This window comes from Pantherophis guttatus, chromosome 10, assembly GCF_059756535.1.
Source record: "Pantherophis guttatus breed Tessera chromosome 10, ASM5975653v1, whole genome shotgun sequence".
Lineage (NCBI taxonomy): Eukaryota > Metazoa > Chordata > Lepidosauria > Squamata > Colubridae > Pantherophis > Pantherophis guttatus.
Window position 1 is genome coordinate 18,467,302 of NC_142072.1, and position 21,895 is coordinate 18,489,196.

At 44.5% G+C, this 21,895-nt stretch overlaps 1 protein-coding gene across 11 annotated transcripts in view; it reads left to right on the forward strand.

Moving 5' to 3' along the window:
* The window catches only part of LOC117663378 (RH-like protein), a 31,260-nt gene that overhangs the window by 8,054 nt on the left and 1,311 nt on the right, over positions 1–21,895 (forward strand). For 6 of the 11 annotated variants that reach the window (XM_087876350.1, XM_087876348.1, XM_060691450.2 and 3 more), the window contains exons 3-9: positions 188–374; positions 5,076–5,226; positions 6,839–6,986; positions 15,017–15,183; positions 16,880–17,017; positions 17,372–17,502; positions 20,079–20,158. In XM_087876350.1, the coding sequence (XP_087732476.1) occupies positions 188–374; positions 5,076–5,226; positions 6,839–6,986; positions 15,017–15,183; positions 16,880–17,017; positions 17,372–17,502; positions 20,079–20,158 (1,002 nt within the window). Of the gene's footprint in view, positions 1–187; positions 375–5,075; positions 5,227–6,838; positions 6,987–15,016; positions 15,184–16,879; positions 17,018–17,371; positions 17,503–20,078; positions 21,883–21,895 lie in introns of those variants that run through there. The other 5 variants (XM_087876345.1, XM_060691447.2, XM_060691448.2 and 2 more) reach the window with 1 other exon arrangement.

Below are 21,895 nucleotides of genomic sequence, written 5' to 3' on the forward strand. Positions count from 1 at the left end.
CCCCACCCCTGCTCTTAAGCCATGATTTGTGAATAAACTGCCTTGGCTCGGATTACGCAGCAAGCTGAGTTGAAGCCAAACGAATCACATGAAGGCTCAGTATGATGTGGCGATTACAGCTGGGTCTCCTGGATGGAGGGGGGGTTTCCCAGCTCTCCTTGACACAAGTGTTCTGTGTTCCCTACAGTATTTCAAGATGTCAACCTCATGGTGATTTTTGGATTTGCCTATTTTCTGGCCTTCCTGCAGAGATACGGCTTCAGCAGCATCGGATTCAACCTTCTCCTCGCTGCCCTCGGAGTACAATGGGCCGTTCTTGTCGACGGATTCCTCTTTCACTTCTCAGCTGGGAAAATCAGGATAAATCTGCAAAGGTAGAGGTCAATGGTCACGGAGCTTGGTTCTCTGCTAGGAATTCTGTCCACCTCATCTCATAGGGTTAAGGGAAAATGGGAGAAAGGAGTATTGGCTATGTTCTGCTTTGTAAGGTAAAAGGTAAAGATTCCCCTCGCACATATGTGCTAGTCGTTTCCGACTCTAGGGGGCGGTGCTCATCTCTGTTTGAAAGCTGAAGAGCCAGCGCTGTCCGAAGACGTCTCCGTGGTCATGTGGCCGGCATGACTCAACGCCAAAGGCGCACGGAACGCTGTTACCTTCCCACCAAAGGTGGTCCCTATTTTTCTACTTGCATTTTTTACGTGCTTTCAAACTGCTAGGTTGGCAGAAGCTGGGACAAGTTACGGGAGCTTACCCCGTTACGCGGCACTAGGGATTCGAACCGCTGAACTGCCGACCTTTCGATCAACAAGCTCAGTGTCTTAGCCACTGAGTCACCGCGTCCCTCTTTTACACTCTATACACATATAGAGAAATGCTAACTTCAGTTAATCTTTTATATTGAGTAAACACATTGTTGTGTTTTTGTTTGAAAACATTACATCACAGACTGAGCCAATCTGCATTCTCCCCCATGTTTCCCTGAGTCACATTTCTAAAATAAACACAATATTTCCAAATTTGGGGTAAGATGTAGCAGCGGCAACAAGGCTAGGTGGGATGTTACATAACAGCAGAATGAGTATGGCCTTCAGTTACAATATTTCTTCAGGAATGTCTAAAGAACCTACTTGTTCTGAATATAAGACCCCCTCAGATCAGTGGGACTTCTGTTGAGTTTAAAATTGCAGCGGGATTACCAGGAAGAGATAGAAGGCTTCAGCATTCAGTCATTGTCAGCTGGAGATTTCAACTTGCAGAATCCTGATAGGTAAAGATTAGTATTTAGCAACCTCTTATCTTCTATTCCTTCTCAAACTGTCCATTTTCTTCAGTTATCAGCTCTGAAGAAACTCAGCACAATGTGTTTAAAGACATGTGCGTGGACTATAAATACACTTCAAAGTTCCTGAAGAAGTGCACATTTTAAGAGGGGTCAAAAACAAAACAAAACAAAAGGAGGGATAGAGAGACCAAATGGATTTATGGATGAATACAGATCAAGGAAACCTGGAGGAATACAGACAAAGCTGGAAAGCTGACAGCCTAGAGTTCAAGACCCGAGAACGCTGTGCAATGGGGTGAGCTCCAGTTACTTGCCTCAACTCCTGTACACCTAGCAGTTCGACAGCGTACAAATGGAAGTAGGTAAATAGGCACCACTTTGGTGGGAAAGTCACAGCGTTCCATGCGCCTCGGCGTACAGTCATGCTAGCCACATGACCATGCAAATGTTTTCGGACGATGTTGGCTCCCTTAATTAAGAAGCAGAGATGAGCACTGCCCTCTAGAATCGGACACGACTGGATAGGGAAAACCTTTACCTTTACTTTATAGATCAAGGAGACCCAGAGAAGCTGGCTGGACTTTTGGGATGAACTGAGATGTTAGAGGTGTCAGGTTGGGGGGAGAAACAGGAGGTTCAAAGGGGAGGGTGAGAAAAGGATAATAGCTACAACCAAATGATTGAAGCCCTGCTCCCTTTTACATCCGTAACCCTCCTTTTATGCCTATAAAAGGGGAGAGGGGGGTTCAGTTGCATGGCTGTAGCCCCCATCTTGATTTTGTGACACCCTCCCTGTGGACATTCCTGGGAAGAAGCCCACCGTGAACTGCCACCATGAGTTCCTGTCAGAAATTTTTTTACTACCAGTTCTGTGGGCGTGGCTTGGTGGGCATGGCAGGGGAAGGATACTGCAAAATCTCCATTCCCACTCCACTCCAGGGAAAGGATACTGCAAAATCTCCATTCCCTCCCCACTCCTGGGAGAAGGATATTGCAAAATCTCAATTCCCACCCCACTCTGGGGCCAGCCAAAGGTGGTATTTGCCGGTTCTCCGAACTACTCAAAATTTCCGCTACCGGTTCTCCAGAACCTGTCAGAACCTGCTGAATTTCACCCCTGGTTCCTGTGCATCTAACTGCCCCTCTGCCATCCTTGTTTTTCCCCACCTCCAAAGGACGGCTTCCTTCCAAACCGTTGAACCCAAGAGGCAATAGGTCTGATTAAATATTAGCTTTGCACAGGTGCCCATATTATTTATGATTTCAAAATTAATGACCCTGTCTCCCTTTTAATTAGGCACTCCATCTTCTTCCCTGATAGATGACACTTCTGCCCCCATGCACGCTCATGCATTTGCCCCAGAAGGTGTGGGTGAGCGGATTAATGTATGTGCACATCACCGTGAAGGCATCTCCTACTATTTGCATCTCACCAGTACCATAAACCTCTTTTTGACTCCTTTAAAAAAAAATGAGTAAATTCCTCTCTCTTCAAAACAATACCCACAATGCATATAAACTGTTCTTTTTTTTTTTTTTAACCTCTTTTAATGATCTCATGTTAGGCATCATAAGACAAAATGAGCTCTTTCACGGTCAAGAACCAAATATAAGATTTGGAATGAGGTGAGGGCTGCTTGTGGATTGAAGCAATGATGGCAGAGGGTATTACATACTTACGCCAAGCCATTTTTAACATTTCCCTCTAGCTTTGAGGGAACAATATTCCTCCAAATCAGGGGTGAAATGCTACCGGTTTGCTACAATTCGGGCGAACCAGTAGTGATAAAAACTACTGGTTTGGGCAAACCGGTAGTAAAAAAAATGCTACCGGTTAGGGCAAATTGGTAGTTAGCAACTGGTTCGGTTAAACCGGTAGTTAAAAAAAGCTACTGGTTCCTCCGTACTGGTATTTCTGACGATCAGCTGTGCAACAGGGTTTAGCTTTCTAGCAAAGCTAAATCGTGTGCCACAGCTGATTTCTCCCCCCCCGCTGTTCTATTTACCCTCCCAAGCCTCCTTTTGACATGTACTATGCATGCGCATGCAGTGTGCGTTTGCCGCACAGCACACATGCATAGCCAGTGAACCAGTAGCAAACTGGTTCTGATTTCACCACTGCTCCAAATCCAAAATTCTTTTTTATATCCGACTTACCAGTGCTTGCAAACTTTTTCTGTTTTGTTTCAATTACCATATTTTTCGGAGTATAAGATGCACCGGAGTATAAGACGCACCTACCTTTTTTGGTGAGGAAAAGAAGAAAAAGAAATCTCCCTCTGCCTCTGCCCAATTTTGTCTCGTTGCAGCAAACAGCCTGCTTTACTTTCAGTTTCATTTTCACGCCTAGCTTGATTAGCACAAGGAAAAAAAAATCTGCTCCAGCAATTTACCTCTTTGCAGCAAGCAGCCGAGCCCTGCACAAAACAGCTGAGAGCAAATCAGCTGAGAGTCAGGAAGCCAATCCAATCAACTTGTGCTAATTAGACTGTGTTGAAGCTAAAAGGAGCTGTTTTTTCTTGTTGTTTGCTTGCAAGGAGGTTAACTGCTGCGAGGCAGAGGCCAAAGGGTGGGGGCCAGTGAGTGGGCGAGGCTACATTCGGTGTATAAGACGCACCTAAATTTTCACCCCCTTTTAGGGGGGAAAAAGGTGTGTCTTATACTCCGAAAAATATGGTAAGTAATCATTTTTGAAACAAAAGTGTTCTGATTGATCAGGGGCACTGCAGCATTCCTTACACCAATGTAGGGACTTATTGATTTCTTGTGGTTACAGGACTATCACAGGTTTGCAATGTATGTAAGAGTTGTATTATTAGGGTTCTTAATTTTGTAAATATACTTCCAAGGAAACATGTTAGCTTAAGGCAGGGTGGGCAATTGTGGCTCTTTTACAACCTGTGGACTTCAACTCCCAGAATTCTGGGAGTTGAAGTTCACAGGTTGTAAAAGAGCCACAGTTGCCCACCCCTGCCTTAAGGCAATGTTTCTCAACCTGGGCACCTGTAAGCTGTTTGGACTTCAATTCCCAGAATTCCCCTGACTGGAGAATTCTAGGAGCTGAACTCCATGCAGGTTAAAGTTGCCCAGGTTGAGAAACATTGCCTTAAAGGCACTCACCATGCACTCCCATTGAGTGAGATTCTAGAAAGAGTGCAGAGAAGAGCAACAAAGATGATTAGGAGACTGGAAGCTGAAATATATGAAGAACAGTTGCAGGAACTGGGTATGTCTAGTTTAATGAAAAGAAGGACCAGGGGAGACATGATAGCAGTGTTCCGATATCTCAGGGGTTGCCACAAAGAAGAGGGAGTCAAGCTATTCTCCAGAGCATCTGAGGGCAGGACAAGAAGCAATGGGTGGAAACTAATCAAGGAGAGAAGCAATTTAGAACTAAGGAGAAATTTCCTGACAGTTAGAACAATTAATCAGTGGAACGAATTGCCTCCAGAAGTTGCGAATGCTCCAACACTGGAAGTTTTAAAGATGATGTTGGATAACGATTTGCCTGAAGTGGTGTAGGGTTTCTTGCCTAAGCAGGGGGTTGGACTAGAAGACCTCCAAGGTCCCTTCCATTCCATTCCATTCCATTCCATTCCATTCCATTCCATTCCATTCCATTCCATTCCATTCTATTCTATTCTATTCTATTCTATTCTATTCTATTCTATTCTATTCTATTCTTTGAGAAAACCGCCATAGGGAAAGCAGAAAACTCTCTAGATCTAATTGGAAAAGAATCTCATCATCTCATAACATTCTGCTGGTTTCTCTCTCTCTTTCTTCCCACCAGCATTTTAACTGCCATTATGAGCATCACCACAGTGTTGATTTCAACGGGCGCAATACTTGGCAAAGCCAATCTCATGCAGTTGACCTTGATGGCTATGGTGGAAGTGACCGTCTTCACCGTCAACAGGTGGATGGCTGTGAATCTTTTGCAGGTACAAAGCTGTCCCTTTGCCAGAATGTATTCAAATCAGTGGCCTAGTTTGGGGGTCTCCAACGTTGGCAACTTTAAGACTGGTGGACTTCAACTCCCAGGATTCATTGGCTGAGGAACTCTGGGAAATGAAGTCCACAAGTCTTAAAGTTGCCAAGGTTGGAGACCCTGGACTAATTCACACTTCACATTACTTTATAACATATAACATAAGTGACTGGAGAGGTTAATCTAGCAACTTGATTTTGACTTTGCTTACAGTGTGAACAGGATACAGGTAGTCCTCAACTTATGACCACAATTGAGCCCAAAATTTATATTGCTAAGTGAGACATTTGTTAAGTGAGTTTTGCCCCATTTTACAACTTCCCTCATCACATTTGTTAAGTGAATCACCACAGGTTTTAAATTGTAACCTGGTTGTTAAGTGAATCTGGTCAGAAGGTCGCAAAAGAGGAATCACATGACTCCGGGACACTATAACCGTCATAAATGCGAGTTGGTTGTCAAGCATCCGAATGTAAATCTCATGACCATGGAGATGCCGCAATGGTCATAAGTGTGAAAAATGGTCATAAATCACTTTTTTCAGTGCCATTGTAACTTCAAACGGTCACTAAATGAACTGTTGTAAGTCGAGGGCTACCTGTATTGTAATTTGTAAGCTGTGAGCTGCAGTTTATGACCAGAGGGCAGGAATAGTGGAATTGCACTTTAAATGCCTTTACCTTTCAACACTTACATATTTTTGGAAAGGGCAGAAGGAAGGCATGTCCTGGATGTGGGAGGGACTGCTTGGCTGGCTAGCGGGAGCTTTCACACTGTCACCTTTTATTATAGATATGGAATATTTTCAGCTTCTTTTTTTTCTTGTGTTTTTTCTTCCCCCAAAAAAATCAAAGTCATAAGCACAGGGATCTTGCACTAATAAGAAAAATTGCTCTGGGTGCGATTTAGCATGTTGTAGGAGCCAGCCAGGGTGGACTACAAATCGTAATTGATGACTTAGTGTTGTGTTTGTTAAACTCAGCACCTTTAAGCCCTGTGGACTTCAACTCCCAGAATTCCCCAGCCAGCCATGCTGGCTGGGGAATTCTGGGAGTTGAAGTCCACACAGTTTAAAACTGCTGAGGTTCAAAAATACTGTAGCAGAGAATTAATTTAACATACCCAGCGGAGCAATTCCAAAAAAGAAAGATTAATCACCCCTTCAGAAGTTTTCCTCCCTTAACCTAACCTTTCTTTTAAACTTTTAAACTTTTAAAAAATTTTAAATTTTAAATTTGTCTTAAGAATTTGGGGTGTTTTAAATTTCGTTTTCCGGGCCAAATTATTTAATTGTATTTTAATGCTTTTTAACATTTGTATTATATGTATTTTATCTGGCTGTTCACCGCCCTGAGTCCTTCGGGAGTAGGGCAGTATACAAATTTAATTAATAATAATAATGATAATGATAATGATAATGATAATAATAATAATAATAATAATAATAATAATAATAATAATAATAATAATAATAATAATAATATTAAGCCACTACAGGCTGGCATGTAAAAACCATCCTCCATCTTGACTACATAAGAAATGGCGACTGCTTTTGCTGTCCACAGATCCAGAGCCACGTCAGTGTGATGCACGTCCACTTATTTGGGGCCTACTTTGGCTTAATGGTCTCCTGGATGCTCTACCACTCCTCACTGAGTCGGAAAGCTGAGAAGGAAAGATCCAGAGCCATCTCGAATATGTTTGCTGTGCTGGGTAAGCAGTCTGATTTAGGCATGAGAAAAGGTCAAATGGCGCCCTTCGTGGGGCCGAAATGAATGCATGCCCACCAAATTAGGAGGTTCCCGTGTTGGCCAGTTGCATGACATCCAGCGTAGGACATATTGCTCAGCAGTTGGCATTTGACTTTTGTCTCTTATTTCAGAATGACTCTGGCAATTTAGCTGCTAACGCGGAGAGGTGTATTGATAGTAATGGTGACTCAATTGCTGGATTTTATAGAGGACATTAGATCTCTTCCAATCTGGACTCAGGCCAACTTTTCGGAATTGAGATTGCCCCGGCGCTTGGATCCTCAAGAGCAGAGGTGTCAAACTCAATTTCATTGAGGGCCGCATCAGGGCTGTGGTTGACCTCGGGGAGGGGGGCAGGTGTGACTTTCTGGGTAGGTGTGGCCAACTGGGTGGGCGTGGCCAGCTTGACACCACTCCCCAAACTGCTGGCATGTTTCCTCTTTGCATTGGGTAGATCGGTCCGAAGCCACGCTGGCCCAATTTTTCCTCTTTGCATTGGGTAGACTAGGACGGCTCCGTGGGCTGGATCTGACCACATCGCAGGCCGAATCCGGCCCGCGGGCCTTGAGTTTAACACCCCTGCTCAAGAGGCTATTTGTGGAAACCCAGGTGTTTGCAAAAGACTAAGGACCACTCTCCGATCATTATCCTGACTTAAAAAGAAAATATAAGAGTAATATTAAAAGGGAAGGAGTATGCTGCAAAACAGTGTACAAGTAGCTGTCGACTTATCAATCAAACATTTAACAACCATTCAAATTTACAACAAAAAAAAACCAACAACTTGGGACCAACCCTTGTGTTCTGCCCCAGCTACGGACCACAAAGAACGCAGCACACACAAAGTCCGTACCAACCTTAGTTTACTAATTAAGGACTACTAATGAGCTTTCTTAGTAGTTGTTCAAAACAAGTACAGTTTAAATCAGTCTTTTCTGAACAAGGGCTGTTAATTTAACTTCATTAACAGCCGACAAGAGTCCAAGGAATAATAACTGAATTCTGAGGCACAGTCTTTCAGATAACTGTAAGCTTACTGTGGTTGGCAGAATGCCCAGAAGCAATTTGCAGGAAAAATGACAAAAGAGATCAGACGTTTCTGGAGTCAATATGCGAAGGAATATGAACGAAGTTGTTTTCTGCAAATTGCCTCAGTCGTCGTCATTCCTTAAATAGCTGTCTCCGGAATTCTGGGAGTTGAAGTCCACAGGTTGTAAAAGAGCCACAATTGCCCACCCCTGGGCTAGGGGAGTGGCCAATTAGCCCCAAGCCTTACTCTCGAGGAGACCTCCTCCTGAGGAGCCATTCCTGCGCGCCCGTGCATTGAGAAGAGGCTCCTCCTCTTCTTCCTCTTCACTTATGGGAGCTTCTGGAGGTTCTGAAGGCCTTGGCTGAATCTCCGCCTCTGGCACCAAATCTTCTCCAGCCTCCTCATTGTCTGACTCAGGTCCCAGCTGCACAGGCTGCTGGCGAATCACCACACCAGCCTCCTTGCTGTCGGAATCAGCTACCAGCTGCACAGGCCGCTGGCGGGCCACAACATCTTGCTCTTACAACTACTGCAGCATCCCCACAGTAATGTGATCAAAATTCGGGGCAACCAGCATGATTTACAATGATTGCAGCATCCTAGGGTCATATGATCACCATTTGTGATAGTTACCCAGCTGACTTTTGCCAAGCAAAGTCCATAGGGGAATGGCGGATCCTGAATCCACAGCAGATTCGGTGAACGGCTTCCTGATTCACTCAACAACTGCGTGCTTTACTTAACAACATGGCAAAAATCATAAAAATTGGGCATGGCTCACTTAATAATTGCCTTGCTTAGCACTGGAAATTCTGGTCCCAGTTGTGGTCTTAAGTCAAGGATTACCTGTATTTGTTATCTCAGATGGATCTCACATTGGCATGCTTAAAAAATGAAAAGGGGCACAGATTCGGTCATCACAGAACTGCAGAACTGGAGGAGAGGATCTGCAGAGGGTGAGAAAACCAAACTTCTACAAAACTCTCCAAAGATAGAGGACTTACAATATCGGTTAACAGATTTTCTACTGTTGTTCAAATCTTAACATCAAGAAAATCTGGGTCAGTGTCTCTTAACCTTGACAACTTTAAGATATGCAGACTTCAACTCTTGGACTCCAAACATTTTAGAGTTGCCAAGGTTGAGAAACTCTGATTTAGGTAGTTGAATCTGTTACAACCTGCTTTGTTATTTCTGACCCTGGTTTCTATGGCCATGTAAAAGAATTGGCCATCTTCTTTGCAGCTTCTCTTTTTAAGTACCTGAACATCAGAGGTGGGTTTCAGCAGGTTCTGACCAGTTCTGGAGAACCGGTAGCGGAAATTTTGAGTAGTTTGGAGAACCAGTAGTAAAAATTATGACTGGCCCCCATCTATTCTCTGCCTCCCAAGTCTCAGCTGATCGGGAGGAAATGGGGATTCTGCAGTAACCTTCCCCTGCCATGCCCACCAAGCCATGCCCACCAAGCCATGCCATGCCCACTAAGCCACACCCACAGAACCGGTAGTAAAAAATTTTGAAACCCACCACTGCTGAACATGGTTATCACACCTTCAAACAATCGTCTTTTTTCCAGATGGAACGTCTCATATTCCTTCAGTCAATCCTCTTCCATTCTCTCTTCCAATAACGCAGAAGGCAGAGAATTCCGTCTGGCAGATGAACAAACTTCCCGGCGAAGCAGCCACACATAGTATTGATTAGATAATTTAGCAAGTGTAAAAGAACTTCTGAACTGGCGTAGCGTCAGTTATTTCTACAGATCATTACTAAATCCATCAAGGATGCCTGCAGGGCATGGACAGAAAAGTTAAAAACAACTAACCACAACAGTGCTATCCAAGTTCTGCCTGTTTTTATGGACGCTATATGACACGGTATATGACACACTATATATGACACATGCATTATACACACACATATATGTATACACACACATACAGTATATGCATATACATACATACATACATACATACACACATACATATACATATATACACATACATACATACATATACATACATACATACATATATATATATGTAAAAAGTTAAAATCTCGGGTGTTTTCCCGCGTCATTTAAAAGTCTGTTAGTTAAAATGCTTAACATCCTGGCATATATATATGCCTCAGTGGCTCAGATGTTGAGTTTGTCGATCGAAAGGTCGGCAGTTCAGCGGTTCGAATCCCTAGTGCCGCGTAACGGGGGTGAGCTCCCGTTAACTTGTCCCAGCTTCTGCCAACCTAGCAGTTTGAAAGCACGTAAAAAATGCAAGTAGAAAAATAGGGACAACCTTTGGTGGGAAGGGAACAGCGTTCTGTGCACCTTTGGCGTTGAGTCATGCCGGCCACATGACCACGGAGACATCTTCAGACAGCGCTGGCTCTTCGGCTTTGAAACGGAGATGAGCACCACCCCCTAGAGTCAGGAACGACTAGCACCTATGTGCAAGGGGAACCTTTACCTTTACCTTTTATATGACAAGCATAAAAAAACAGGTGGAGCTTTGATCATACCGTTGTGGTTGTCATCTTGATTGGCCCGAGCATACTCTGCAGATACCCTTGTCCGTGGGTCCTTTAATGAAAGATTATCATACTGTGCAAGTACAGTTACAGATAAATGGACAGATCATGAAAGAGAATGCCGATGGAGCTGTAAAACTGAGCCCTGGTCTGTTGATATTTATTTACATTTTGGCAGAGAGCCCTGTCTGGGGAGGATTATGACTCTGCTCTGAGCAACCTATCTTAGAAAGAGCTCTGAGCCATTGCTTTCTGCTCAGGGAGAGATAAACAGACTCCCTGCTTCCTAGAAGGTCAAGGACAGGGAACACCCATCCAACTGGTGTCTGGATCTTGCCTGCAACCTATCAGCCTCCCACTGTTGGCTGAAAATGTCTCTCCTTGAAAACTAATAATAGGAATTAAGCATCCAGGGAGATGCTCTTTTAAATAAAATGTGGCTTAATTTTTAAAGTCGTCCTTGGGTTGCAACGGCAATCGAGAGCAGGATTCTTATCGCTAAGCGCTAAAAGGCCATAAAATGCAACATCTCCTGACTGCAGCGGCAACAGCAACTCCAGGGTTGCCAAAGTGCCATCACAACCCTCAAGATGTGCTAGATTTTAAGCAGCAAGTGGCAGGAGTTGTGTGTTAAGAAAGTGCAGGGGTGCCGCAGAGGGTGTGGGGAAAGCCCTGGGGGGCGGGGGAGGGGGAGACTGGCTCAGGTCATGCATGAGCACAAGGAGGCTGATTGGGGGACTTAGCAGAACAACCTGCAACCTTTTCTGCCAGCTTCCCCATGGATTTTGCTTGTGGGAAGCTGGTAGGGAAGGTGGCAAATTGCAATCACCTGAGAATAGGATAGGATAGGATAGAATTAGAATAGGATGGAATGGAATGGAGGGGAGAATAGGATAGGATGGGATGGGATGGGAGGGGGGAGGGGAGGGGAGAATGGAGTGGAATGGAATGGAGGGGAGAATAGGATAGGATAGGATGGGATGGGATAGGATGGGATGGGAGGGAGGAGGGGAGGGGAGGGGAGAATGGAGGGGAGGGGAGGGGAAAATGGAATGGAACAGAATGGAGGGGAGGGGAGGGGAGAATGGGAGGGGATGGAGGGGAGGGGAGAATGGAATGGAATGGAGGGAAGGGGAGAATAGGATGGGATGGAATGGAATGGAATGGACGGGAGAATGGAATGGACGGGAGGGGAGGGGAGAATAAGATGGGATGGAATGGAGGGAAGGGGAGGGGAGAATAGAATGGGATGGGATGGGATGGGATGGGATGGAGGGGAGAATGGAATGGAATGGAATGGAGGGTAGTGGAGAAGAACAGAACAGAACAGAACAGAACAGAATAGAATAACAGAGTTGGAAGGGACCTTGGAGGTCTTCTAGCCCAACCCCCTGCTCAGGCAGGAATCCCAATACCATCTCCGACAAATGGTTGTCCAATCTTATAGGGGTGTTGCAAGAGCTGGAAATTTGAGGACTGGTTGTAAGTACCACTCATTCAGTGCTGTTGCAACTTAAAATGGTTGCTGAATAAATGGTTGGTAAGTGAGGATTACCTGTCAACATACAGGGGTTAATTTAAGTCAAAAGTCAAGGAGTGGATTTATACACTGTATTAAGCCTGCCAATGGGTGGTTTGGGTTGGTGTAGCATAGTGTAATATATAATGTCACCCTTTTTGGGGGCGCAAGCAAACAGATCCATACGTGAAAGTTTCAGGTTAGCTACTTTATTGCGTTCCACCCAGAGGTGGGATTCAGCTGGTTCGCACCACTTCGGGAGAACTGATTGTTAACTTTCTAAGCAGTTTGGCAAACTGGTTTTTGGAAGAAATCATTAGGGCAGAGAACCGGTTGTTAAATTACTTGAATCCTACCACTGGTTCCACCTATATTAAAAGAATCTCTCCCGTCTGCTTCCCTTCCCTTGGGAATGAACAGATGAAGTCCTATGGAACTCGGAGGCCCAAAATTTAGAGGAATAACCAAGATGTACACATCTACTTATCAAGGTAGAGAAACCGGCGAAAAGAGCAATATGAAATACTGGTATCAGCATTTTCCAGAGGCATCTTTTGAAATACTTATTCTGATCCCTGGTTGATAGAAGGATAGATGACAGAACAGTCCACTCTTTGCCAGGGTGAATTCCAGACTTAACGTAGGCAATCTTCCACCTCCGTCATAAATTATAAGCCACTTGCACCTGTTATTTCTCTTCAAACAACATTGCAAAGGGAGATTGGGTTACAAAGCTCCTTGAGTGAATACTGGTTCTGCCACTTACTCTGACTGATAGATCAAATGTTCAGCATAGATTAACAAAAAAAAAAGAGAGAGAAGTATCCAAAGATGGGACAATAATACTAGCGCTTCCAGATCTGGGCTGCAAAACATCCAGATGTCCATTAGATGGCAGCAAAGAAACACAGGAAAACCGAAATCTTTGCTGCCATCTAGTGGACCTGATGTCAGGCTCCAAAAACCAAGAAAGTCGCTGGAGTTTCATCTAAGAAGTTTCCTTTTATTGTTCCTCACCTATTGACAGAAATCTTGCCAAACTGAAGCAAAGTATTTGCATCATTAAAGATACACTCTGAGAAACTTGAGGAAGGAGCTGTCTTGACCCTCTTCCTCCCAACCAAAGTATCTAAACCAGCTATGGCGAACCTTTTCAGCGCCAAGTGCCGAAAAGGTTGTGTGGAAACATCCCACGCGCAAGCACCTGCTCGCGCTCGTCGGGGCCGCGCTCTGGAAAAGCCAAACTTCCGGGTTCTAGCGTTCATGCACACCTGACGATCAGCTGGCCAGCACACATGCACAGGCCGGTTTTCGGCACTGCCGTGTGCGAAGGGATCGCACTCCGGAAAAGCCGAACTTCCAGGTTGTGGCGTGCATGCACACACTGGTTTTCCACACTGCCATGCGTCAGAAGGACGGCTGATCATCACGTGTGCATGTGTGCCAGAAACCTAGAAGACAAACAAGCAAGGCAGTGCGTGCCGGGCGACATGGCTTTGTGTGCCACTTTGGGCACACGTGACATAGGTTCGCCATCACGGATCTAAACGTTGCTGTCTCTTCTTCCTCTGGAATGCAGCCTGTCCCTCTTGGGAATCCTGACTACATTCCCATCACACCTGTAGACTTCTACAACTCAAAGCTGTCAGCCTTAACCCTGGTAGTTTGCTCATGGTATTTATTTTTATTTATTTATTTTTAAATTTGTATACCGCTCTTCTCCCTGAGGACTCAGGGCGGTGAACAGCCAAGTAAAAACATAAAATTCAAACATTAAAATACAATTAAAATGATATATATAAATTTGGCCCCATGATTAAAAACAATAACAAACAATTTAAAACATTTTAAAAAGTGTTAGGCCAGCCCGGCTTGCTGGAAAAAGAAGGTTTTAAGGACACGGCAGAAGGCACCGAGGTCTTGGATTCTCCTTATCTCTGGGGGAAGCTGATTCCAGAGGGTAGGTGCCCCCACAGAGAAGGCCCTCCCCCTGGGGGTCACCAGCCTACATTGTTTGACTGATGGCACCCCAAGGAGGCCCTCTCTGTGGGAGCGCACAGGTCGATGGGAGGCCATCGGTAGCAGCAGGCGGTCTCGAAGATAACTAGGTCATGCCAGTTTTGCCAGATACACGGGGGGAAATTGCTAGAGAGAAGTGCTGTGATAAGCAGAAGCAAGTCACAGGCTTTATAAAGTTACGTATTCTGGACTACATGTCTCCATTCCTTATTATTATTATTTTTTAATTTTTTAATTTTTTAATTTTTTAATTTTTTAATTTATTTATTTATTTATTTATTTATTTATTTATTTATTTATTTATTTATAAGAACCGGTAGTAAAACCCACGGGAGGCTCCGCCCACTGACCCGGACATCATCAGGAAGCGTCTGCCAATGTGCAGAAGTGCGCACGTGCATGCAAAGCATGTGCGTGTGGGCGGCCCCGTTGCAAACTGGTAGTAAAGTTAAGTAGAACCCACTCCTGAATCAGACACTTCCTTTAGGTCTATATGTCTTTGGAGAAGTTGCAAGGAATGGCGAATTGTAAACATTGATTTGATTTGTTTGAGAAGATAATCTGCCCTTTCTTTAGCATTCTCCGCAGGCATGGTGCCTAATGCAAGACCTTATCAGAATAACAGAATTTGAAGGGACCTTGGAAGTCTTCTAGTTCAACCCCCTGCCAGCAAGGTCATCTGGATGAAAGAGACTGCTAAAAACTGGAAGCAAAGATAGCACCTTTGTCAAACTAACAACTTTGATTAAGAGGCTGCAAGCTGTTATTTATTTGTCAGAGAAAGTGTTTCCAGACTTTACTGCTCTAGACTAGCAATGTCTCTCCTCCCAGAATGATGAGAACTGGAGCTCAGTTGGGTTTGAGAGTTTAACCATTTTTCTCTCTTGTGGTTTATCAGGTACCCTCTTTCTCTGGATCTTCTGGCCCAGCTTCAATTCTGCCCTGATCACGGAAGAAGACAAGAAATGGACTGCCATCTACAACACCTACTTTGTGATGGCTACAAGCACCATTGCGGCTTTCTCTTTCTCAATGGCAACCAGCAAAAATGGAAAACTCAGCATGGTGAGACAGAACAGAAGCATCTGTCTCCTTAGCCAGAAGAGCAGTATTCTTGATCCTGTAACCCTCCAGGTGTCAGGGCAAGAAGCTGCCACCCAGTGGATCTGGAGAGGAGCAAGTTGCACAACACTGGTGTAGAACAGCATTTCTCAACATTACCAACTTTAAGCTATGTAGACTTCAACTCCCAGAATTCCCTAGCCAGCCATGCTGTATGCGGAATTCTGGGAGTTGAAGTCCAAATACCTTAAAATGGTTGAGGTTGAGAAACCCTGGTTTAGAATGAGTGAGGCTAGATAATTAAAGGGTTCCCCTCGCACATATGTGCTAGTCGTTCCTGACTCTAGGGGGCGTTGCTCATCTCCGTTTCAAAGCCTAAGAGCCAGCGCTGTCCTAAGACGTCTCTGTGGTCATGTGGCTGGCATGACTAAATGCAAAGGCGCACGGAACGCTGTTACCTTCCCACCAAAGGTGGTCCCTATTTTTCTACTTGCATTTTTTTACGTGCTTTCGAACTGCTAGGTTGGCAGAAGCTGGGACAAGTAACGGGAGCTCACCCCGTTACGTGGCCCTAGGGATTCGAACCGCGGAACTGCCAACCTTTCGATCGACAAGCTCAGCCTCTTAGCCACTGAGCCACCGCGTCCCTTAATCACCGCTAGATAATTAGGTTAAGGTTATTTTGAGTTTCTTTCTCATCCTTTCCTCTTTCTCAGGACTGTGTTAATTCTTTCTCGAAGTCCTCCCTTAATTCTTTGGCCATTCCTTCCCCATTCCCATAGGTCAGGGATCGGCAACCTTAAACATTAAGAGCCACAAAGGTCCTAACTGGAAGCCGACTGGAAGACTGGTTCCCCCACCAGAGAGTCTTCCCCTAGTGTGGCATCCTTTTTTCTCTACCTGTCCTAACCGAAAGCCCTATCAATTGTGGAGGCGACCGGTGACAGGGAGCCACAGCAGAGGGATGAAAGAGCCACATGTGGCTCCAGAGCTGTGGGTTGCTGACCCCTGCCATAGGTCTACATTCCTTCAATAAGATAAAGGGAGACATCATATGTACCACTCTGACCTCCTTGAAAGGCAAAAGATGTTACAAGTCCATACTGTATTTTTCGGAATAGAAGACGCACCGGAGTATAAGACGCACCTACCTTTTTTGGTGGGGAAAAGAAGAAAAAGAAATCTCCCCTTGCCTCTGCCCAATTTTGCCTCGTTGCAGCAAACAGCCTGCTTTACTTTCATTTTTGTTTTCAACCTAGCTTGATTAGCACAAGGGAAAAAAAATTTGCTCCAGCAATTTACCTCTTTGCAGCAAGCAGCAGAGCCCTGCGCAAAAGAGCTGAGAGCAAATCAGCTGAGAGTCAGGAGGCCGATCCAATCAACTTGTGCTAATTAGGCTGTGCTGAAGCTGAAAGGAGCTGTTTTTTCTTGCTGTTTGCTTGCAAGGAGGTAACTGCTGCAAGGCAGAGGCCACAGGGTGGGGGCCAGTGGGTGGGCGGGACTACATTTGGTGTATAAGACGCACCTAAATATTCACCCCCTTTTAGGGGGGAAAAAGATGCGTCTTATACTCCGAAAAATACGGTAAATGAAATCCTGGTTGAAGCTATTCCAAGGCTATTTTGTCTTTCATGAAGAGAAAGCAGCCACTCAGCTTAAACCTGGCTCTGATTTCTTCTTCTTCTCCTTTTTTTTTCAGGCTCACATCCAGAATGCTACGCTGGCAGGTGGGGTTGCCCTTGGCTTCTCTGCTTCCGACATCCAACAGCCTTGGATTGCAATGGTTTTGGGTCTGGCAGCAGGCACAATTTCTGTCCTTGGCATGGCCTGTTTACAGGTGACCCTCCCTATTTTAAACCTTTTCATTGCTGGTTATGGAACAAGCAACTGGGACGCTTTAGAATTTTGGCTTTCTGGAGGAACTTGTCTTGAATATGTCCCAGATATGTGCTAGTCTTTTCGGTAGTTATGATGATGCTCACACAGTCCACGTGGCCAAGTCCTCTGCATTCCACATTTCTGTGAAAAGTAGCCTGCAGACTGTTCTATTTAAAGCCCTGCTTTGGGACTGCAAGAAAATTAATACAAATGTAGGCTATATGTTTATAGATAAACATTGATTGCTGTAACTTCTGATTCCAAAACCTTATCGTGTGTTGCCTTTTCTACATTTCTCTTCCTATCAACTCAGAAACGCTTGGATCCAGCACTCAAAATCCATGATACTTGTGGAGTTCTTTACACTTTCGGCTTGCCCAGTTTGCTTGGAGGGATAATCCACGTTATTGTCATCCTAACAAACCACAGCAACAATCTCTCCGTGTAAGCTGAATCTGTCTGTTTTTAATACCCTTGATTAATTGTAAGAATCCTTGGTTGATATCAGAGTCAATTATGTGTTGTATAATCAGGTAAAGGCAGTGGTGAAATCTAAATTTTTTTACTACCGGTTCTGTGGGCGTGGCTTGGTGGGCGTGGTGTGGCTTGGTGGGCATGGCAGGGGAAGGATACTGCAAAATCTCCATTCCCTCCCCACTCCTGGGGGAAGGATATTGCAAAATCTCCATTCTCACCCCACTCTGGATCCAGCCCAGAGGTGATATTTGCCAGTTCTCCGAACTACTCAAATTTTCCACTACCAGTTCTCTGAACTGCTCAAAATTTCCTCTACCAGTTCTCCAGAACCTGTCTGAACCTGCTGGATTTCACCCCTGGGTGAACGAGGATACCTACAGAGAGGGATCTGGTGTGATGGACTGTAGTGAAATGGTAGTTTCCCAGGAAGGGGGGAGCACATTCTAAAGAGAAAGGCAGGACAAGTACCATGTCAGAGTTTCATGCAAAAATCAAATCCAGAAACACACACAGATAACTGATTCAGTAGGATTCATTCACTTCTTTATATACATAATAACAGATGAAGTAAATTTTACAATACCAATAGCAGAGTTCTTCCAACGTGGTAACAAGTAGAGATCAGTTTCCAGTTTCATTTCAGCAGACAGACTAGTTTCGTTTTAGAGCTGAGCAGGCAAGCAAGTCCAGACTTGTTTAGTTTCTGTTTCAGAGCTTCTGCACAGACTCAGTTGCCTAAGTCATGCCCAGACTTCTTCCTTAAGTTTCTAATTCCAAAACAAGCCCCATTAGCTGACCTGTTACCATGCCTATTCATTAACTGATCTATTCCAGTCCATCAATATTCATACTCTGACATTTATTTATTTATTTATTTGTTTTAATTTATATACCACCCTTCTTCAACAGGACTCAGGGCGGTGAACAGCCACGGTAAAACACAACATATAAAATTTAAAAACAGTTTAAAAAACATTAAATAATTTTGGCCATCAATTTAAAATAACCCAATTAAAACCAATTACAAATTAAAACCGCAAGGATGGAGTCAAGCCAGCCTGGCTAGCTGGAATAGATGTGTTTTCAGGGCCCGACGAAAAGTCCAGAGGTCTGGTATCGTGCGTGTCTCTGGGGGTAGGTCGTTCCAGAGGGCAGGTGCCGCTACAGAGAAGGCTCTCCCCCTGGGGGTCGCCAGCCGGCACTGTCTGGCCGACGGCACTCTGAGGAGGCCCTCTCTGTGCGAGCGAACTGGCTGGTGGGAGGCTATTGGCGGCAGAAGGCGGTCTTGTAGATACCCCGGCCCTAAGCCGTGGGCCAGTTCTGTGGGCGTGGCTTGGTGGGCATGGTGTGGCTTGGTGGGCGTGGCAGGGGAAGGATACTGAAAAATCCCCATCCCCTCCCCACTCCAGTAGCAGCACAGCCTGGAGCTGGATTGGAACAGAGTCAGGATTAGGGTGAGAATAGTATTGGTTTAGTCTGGCAAGATTCTGTCTATTGGGTATAAGAAAATAAAGAACTGAACTTTGCCTGGAGTATTCTACGTTGTTCTTGCATTAAGCCTGTCAGATTTTATTCTTGTTGTTATGTTGGATCAGTCTGGAAAGACCCATATACAAATTCCTTCTCAAACATGGAAATCCTTAGGTGACTTTGACTCAGTCACTCTGTTCTCACAAGCCTAGAATTACCTTCAGGTTTTGGATAAGTGATTTGGAAGTTCATATATGAAGTGGTGTATATGTGTGTGTGTGTGTGTGTGTGTGTGTGTGTGTGTGTGTGTGTGTGTACATACATACATACATACATATGAGTTCATATATACATATAGGTGTTCATATATGAGTTCATATATGACACAGTGGCTCAGTGGCTAAGACGCTGAGCTTGTCGATTGAAAGGTCGGCAGTTCAGCGGTTCAAATCCCTAGTGCTGCATAACACTAGGGATGAGCTCCCGTTACTTATCCCAGCTTCTGCCAACCTAGCAGTTCGAAAACACGTAAAAAATGCAAGTAGAAAAATAGGGACCACCTTTGGTGGGAAGGGAACAGCATTCCGTGCGCCTTTGGCATTGAGTCATGCGGGCCACATGACCACGGAGACATCATCGGACAATGCTGGTTCTTCGGCTTTGAAATGGAGATTAGCACCGCCCCCTAGAGTCAGGAACAACTAGCATCTATGTGCGAGGGGAACTTTTACCTTTATATGAAGCTCAGGTTTTTTGACATTATTCTATTGATTTTCAATTTTCCCTACAAGATAGCTGACCTCCATTATCTTTGCACACCTGCAGTATGTTTCAGGTGGGCATGTTTCAGGAAATATTCAGTTTAAACAGCTATAGGGAAATAGTTGAGACCTGGAGAATTCCTGGGTGTACTATACCCAAGGAAGTATGGTGTCCTCAAGAAAGTTTGAGAATTACTGACACTGTTCATAAGGACTACCAGAGATCGTATTTAGAAAGCAGAAGCTGACACTCCCTCCCCCCCTCCTTTTACTCAGTTTTGAACACCTCTCTATCTTTATGAACCTCTACAGATTTGGTTGTTCAGCTTTAATTGAAGTTGGTGCACTCAGCTTGAGCCTGTGCCTCAGTCTGTTCAGTGGTCTGCTTACAGGTCTGTATCAAAATCTCACTGCAGAGATGGAATTCAATTTTTTTTTTATTACTGGTTCTGTGGGCGTGGCTTGGTGGGCATGGTGTGGCTTGGTGGGCATGGCAGGGGAAGGATACTGCAAAATCTCCATCCCCTCCCCACTCCAGGAGAAGGATACTGCAAAATCCCCATTCCCTCCCCAGTCCTGGGGGAAGATATTGCAAAATCTCCATTCCCTCCCCACTCTGGAGCCAGCCAGGGGTGGTATTTGCCAGTTCTCTGAACAGTTCTCAAAATTTCCGCTACCGGTTCTCCAGAACCTGTCAGAACCTGCTGAATAGCACCCCTGCTTCACTGTCAGTAGAACATTAACAACAAGTGTTTTATTGGGTCTGCAATTGTCCTCCAAGATTGTCCAATTTTTAGGGGAAAAATCACTCCTCTAAAACTAGTATTAAAATCTGAATTCAGTGAAGGTAACATAGATCAGATTCTTTCTGATAAAAGGACCTGGATTTCTTGAAAATTCAATTTCCAAGGAAGTTTGTCAGATGTGGTGACGGAGATTAAAACTACTCCCATCCTAAACTGGTTACTGACCAGGGGGTAGGCTCTAAATTTTTTTACTACTGGTTCTGTGGGCGTGGCTTATTTTGTGGATGTGGTTTGATGGTCATGTGACAAACAATTCTTTAGGATTTAGCAGAGGTATTGGTCTACCAGGCTTTTAACTATTTGCAGGGCCGTAGTGGTCTACCCATTTGTTTTTGGAGTGTACTTGTCTACCACCACACTGCCTTTTACCGCTGATCAGCTGTAGGGCGGACCTTTGAAGCGCCGCAGCAAGAGTTTAAACAGTTTTTTGCCGCTCTGCCACCACCGAGAGCATCGGAAACCGCTTTCAGGCAGCTTGGCCTCAATTGCCAGTCTACCACCACCGAGCAGTTTACAAGGAGCGGATCGGTTCTAGCCGATCAGTTGGGAGGCTTCTTGGCTTCTCAATTTAAAGCTACAGTGTCTTGTTTTTTTTTTCTCAAGTGAGCCCTGATTTTTTCCTTCTAGCCGATCAGCTGGGACTCGGGAGGCAGCGAATATATTTGGGGCAGGGCCAGGCAGAGGTGGTATTTACCGGTTCTATGAACTACTGGTTCGCAAGAACTGGGGAGAACCAGTAGAAACCCACCAATGTTACTGTCCAGCTGATGGATTTCTGGAACATTTTCACCATGCCTTACAATGGGGACAAGAAAGCCTGAGATTTAAAAAAGTGGGATGGTTCATAAACCAAGTTTTGCACAACTGCACATTTGTAGAGGGAACCCAGCAAACATATGGTTATTTTGTTTCAAATCCTGTCATATATTTACAGATTCTTATCTGTATTTTGGCAAAAATCATCTCTCTAAAAGGATATTCTAGAGTTTAAAAAATGGCTAGGGGGATGTTGTGGCACTATAGTCCAGTTTTGTTTAAATTCAAGTAAATGACATATAATTATCTATGGTGTATTTTAATTATTTTCCATCCTGTTACACAAGCAAATTTATATTGATGGCAACTTTTGGCAGGATCTGGGAGTCTCCAATGCTTGTGGATTAGAAAACACTTTAGGGGAAAAAAAACTACAGTTCAGATTTGGATAAAGGGGAAACCAGATGAAGCAAGGGACACTTGGGGAGAATTAGATGCAAGCTAAAAGACCCAAAATGCAGTGATTTGGCTGGGTATCATTAACAGGGATAAACTGTAGAAACTTTT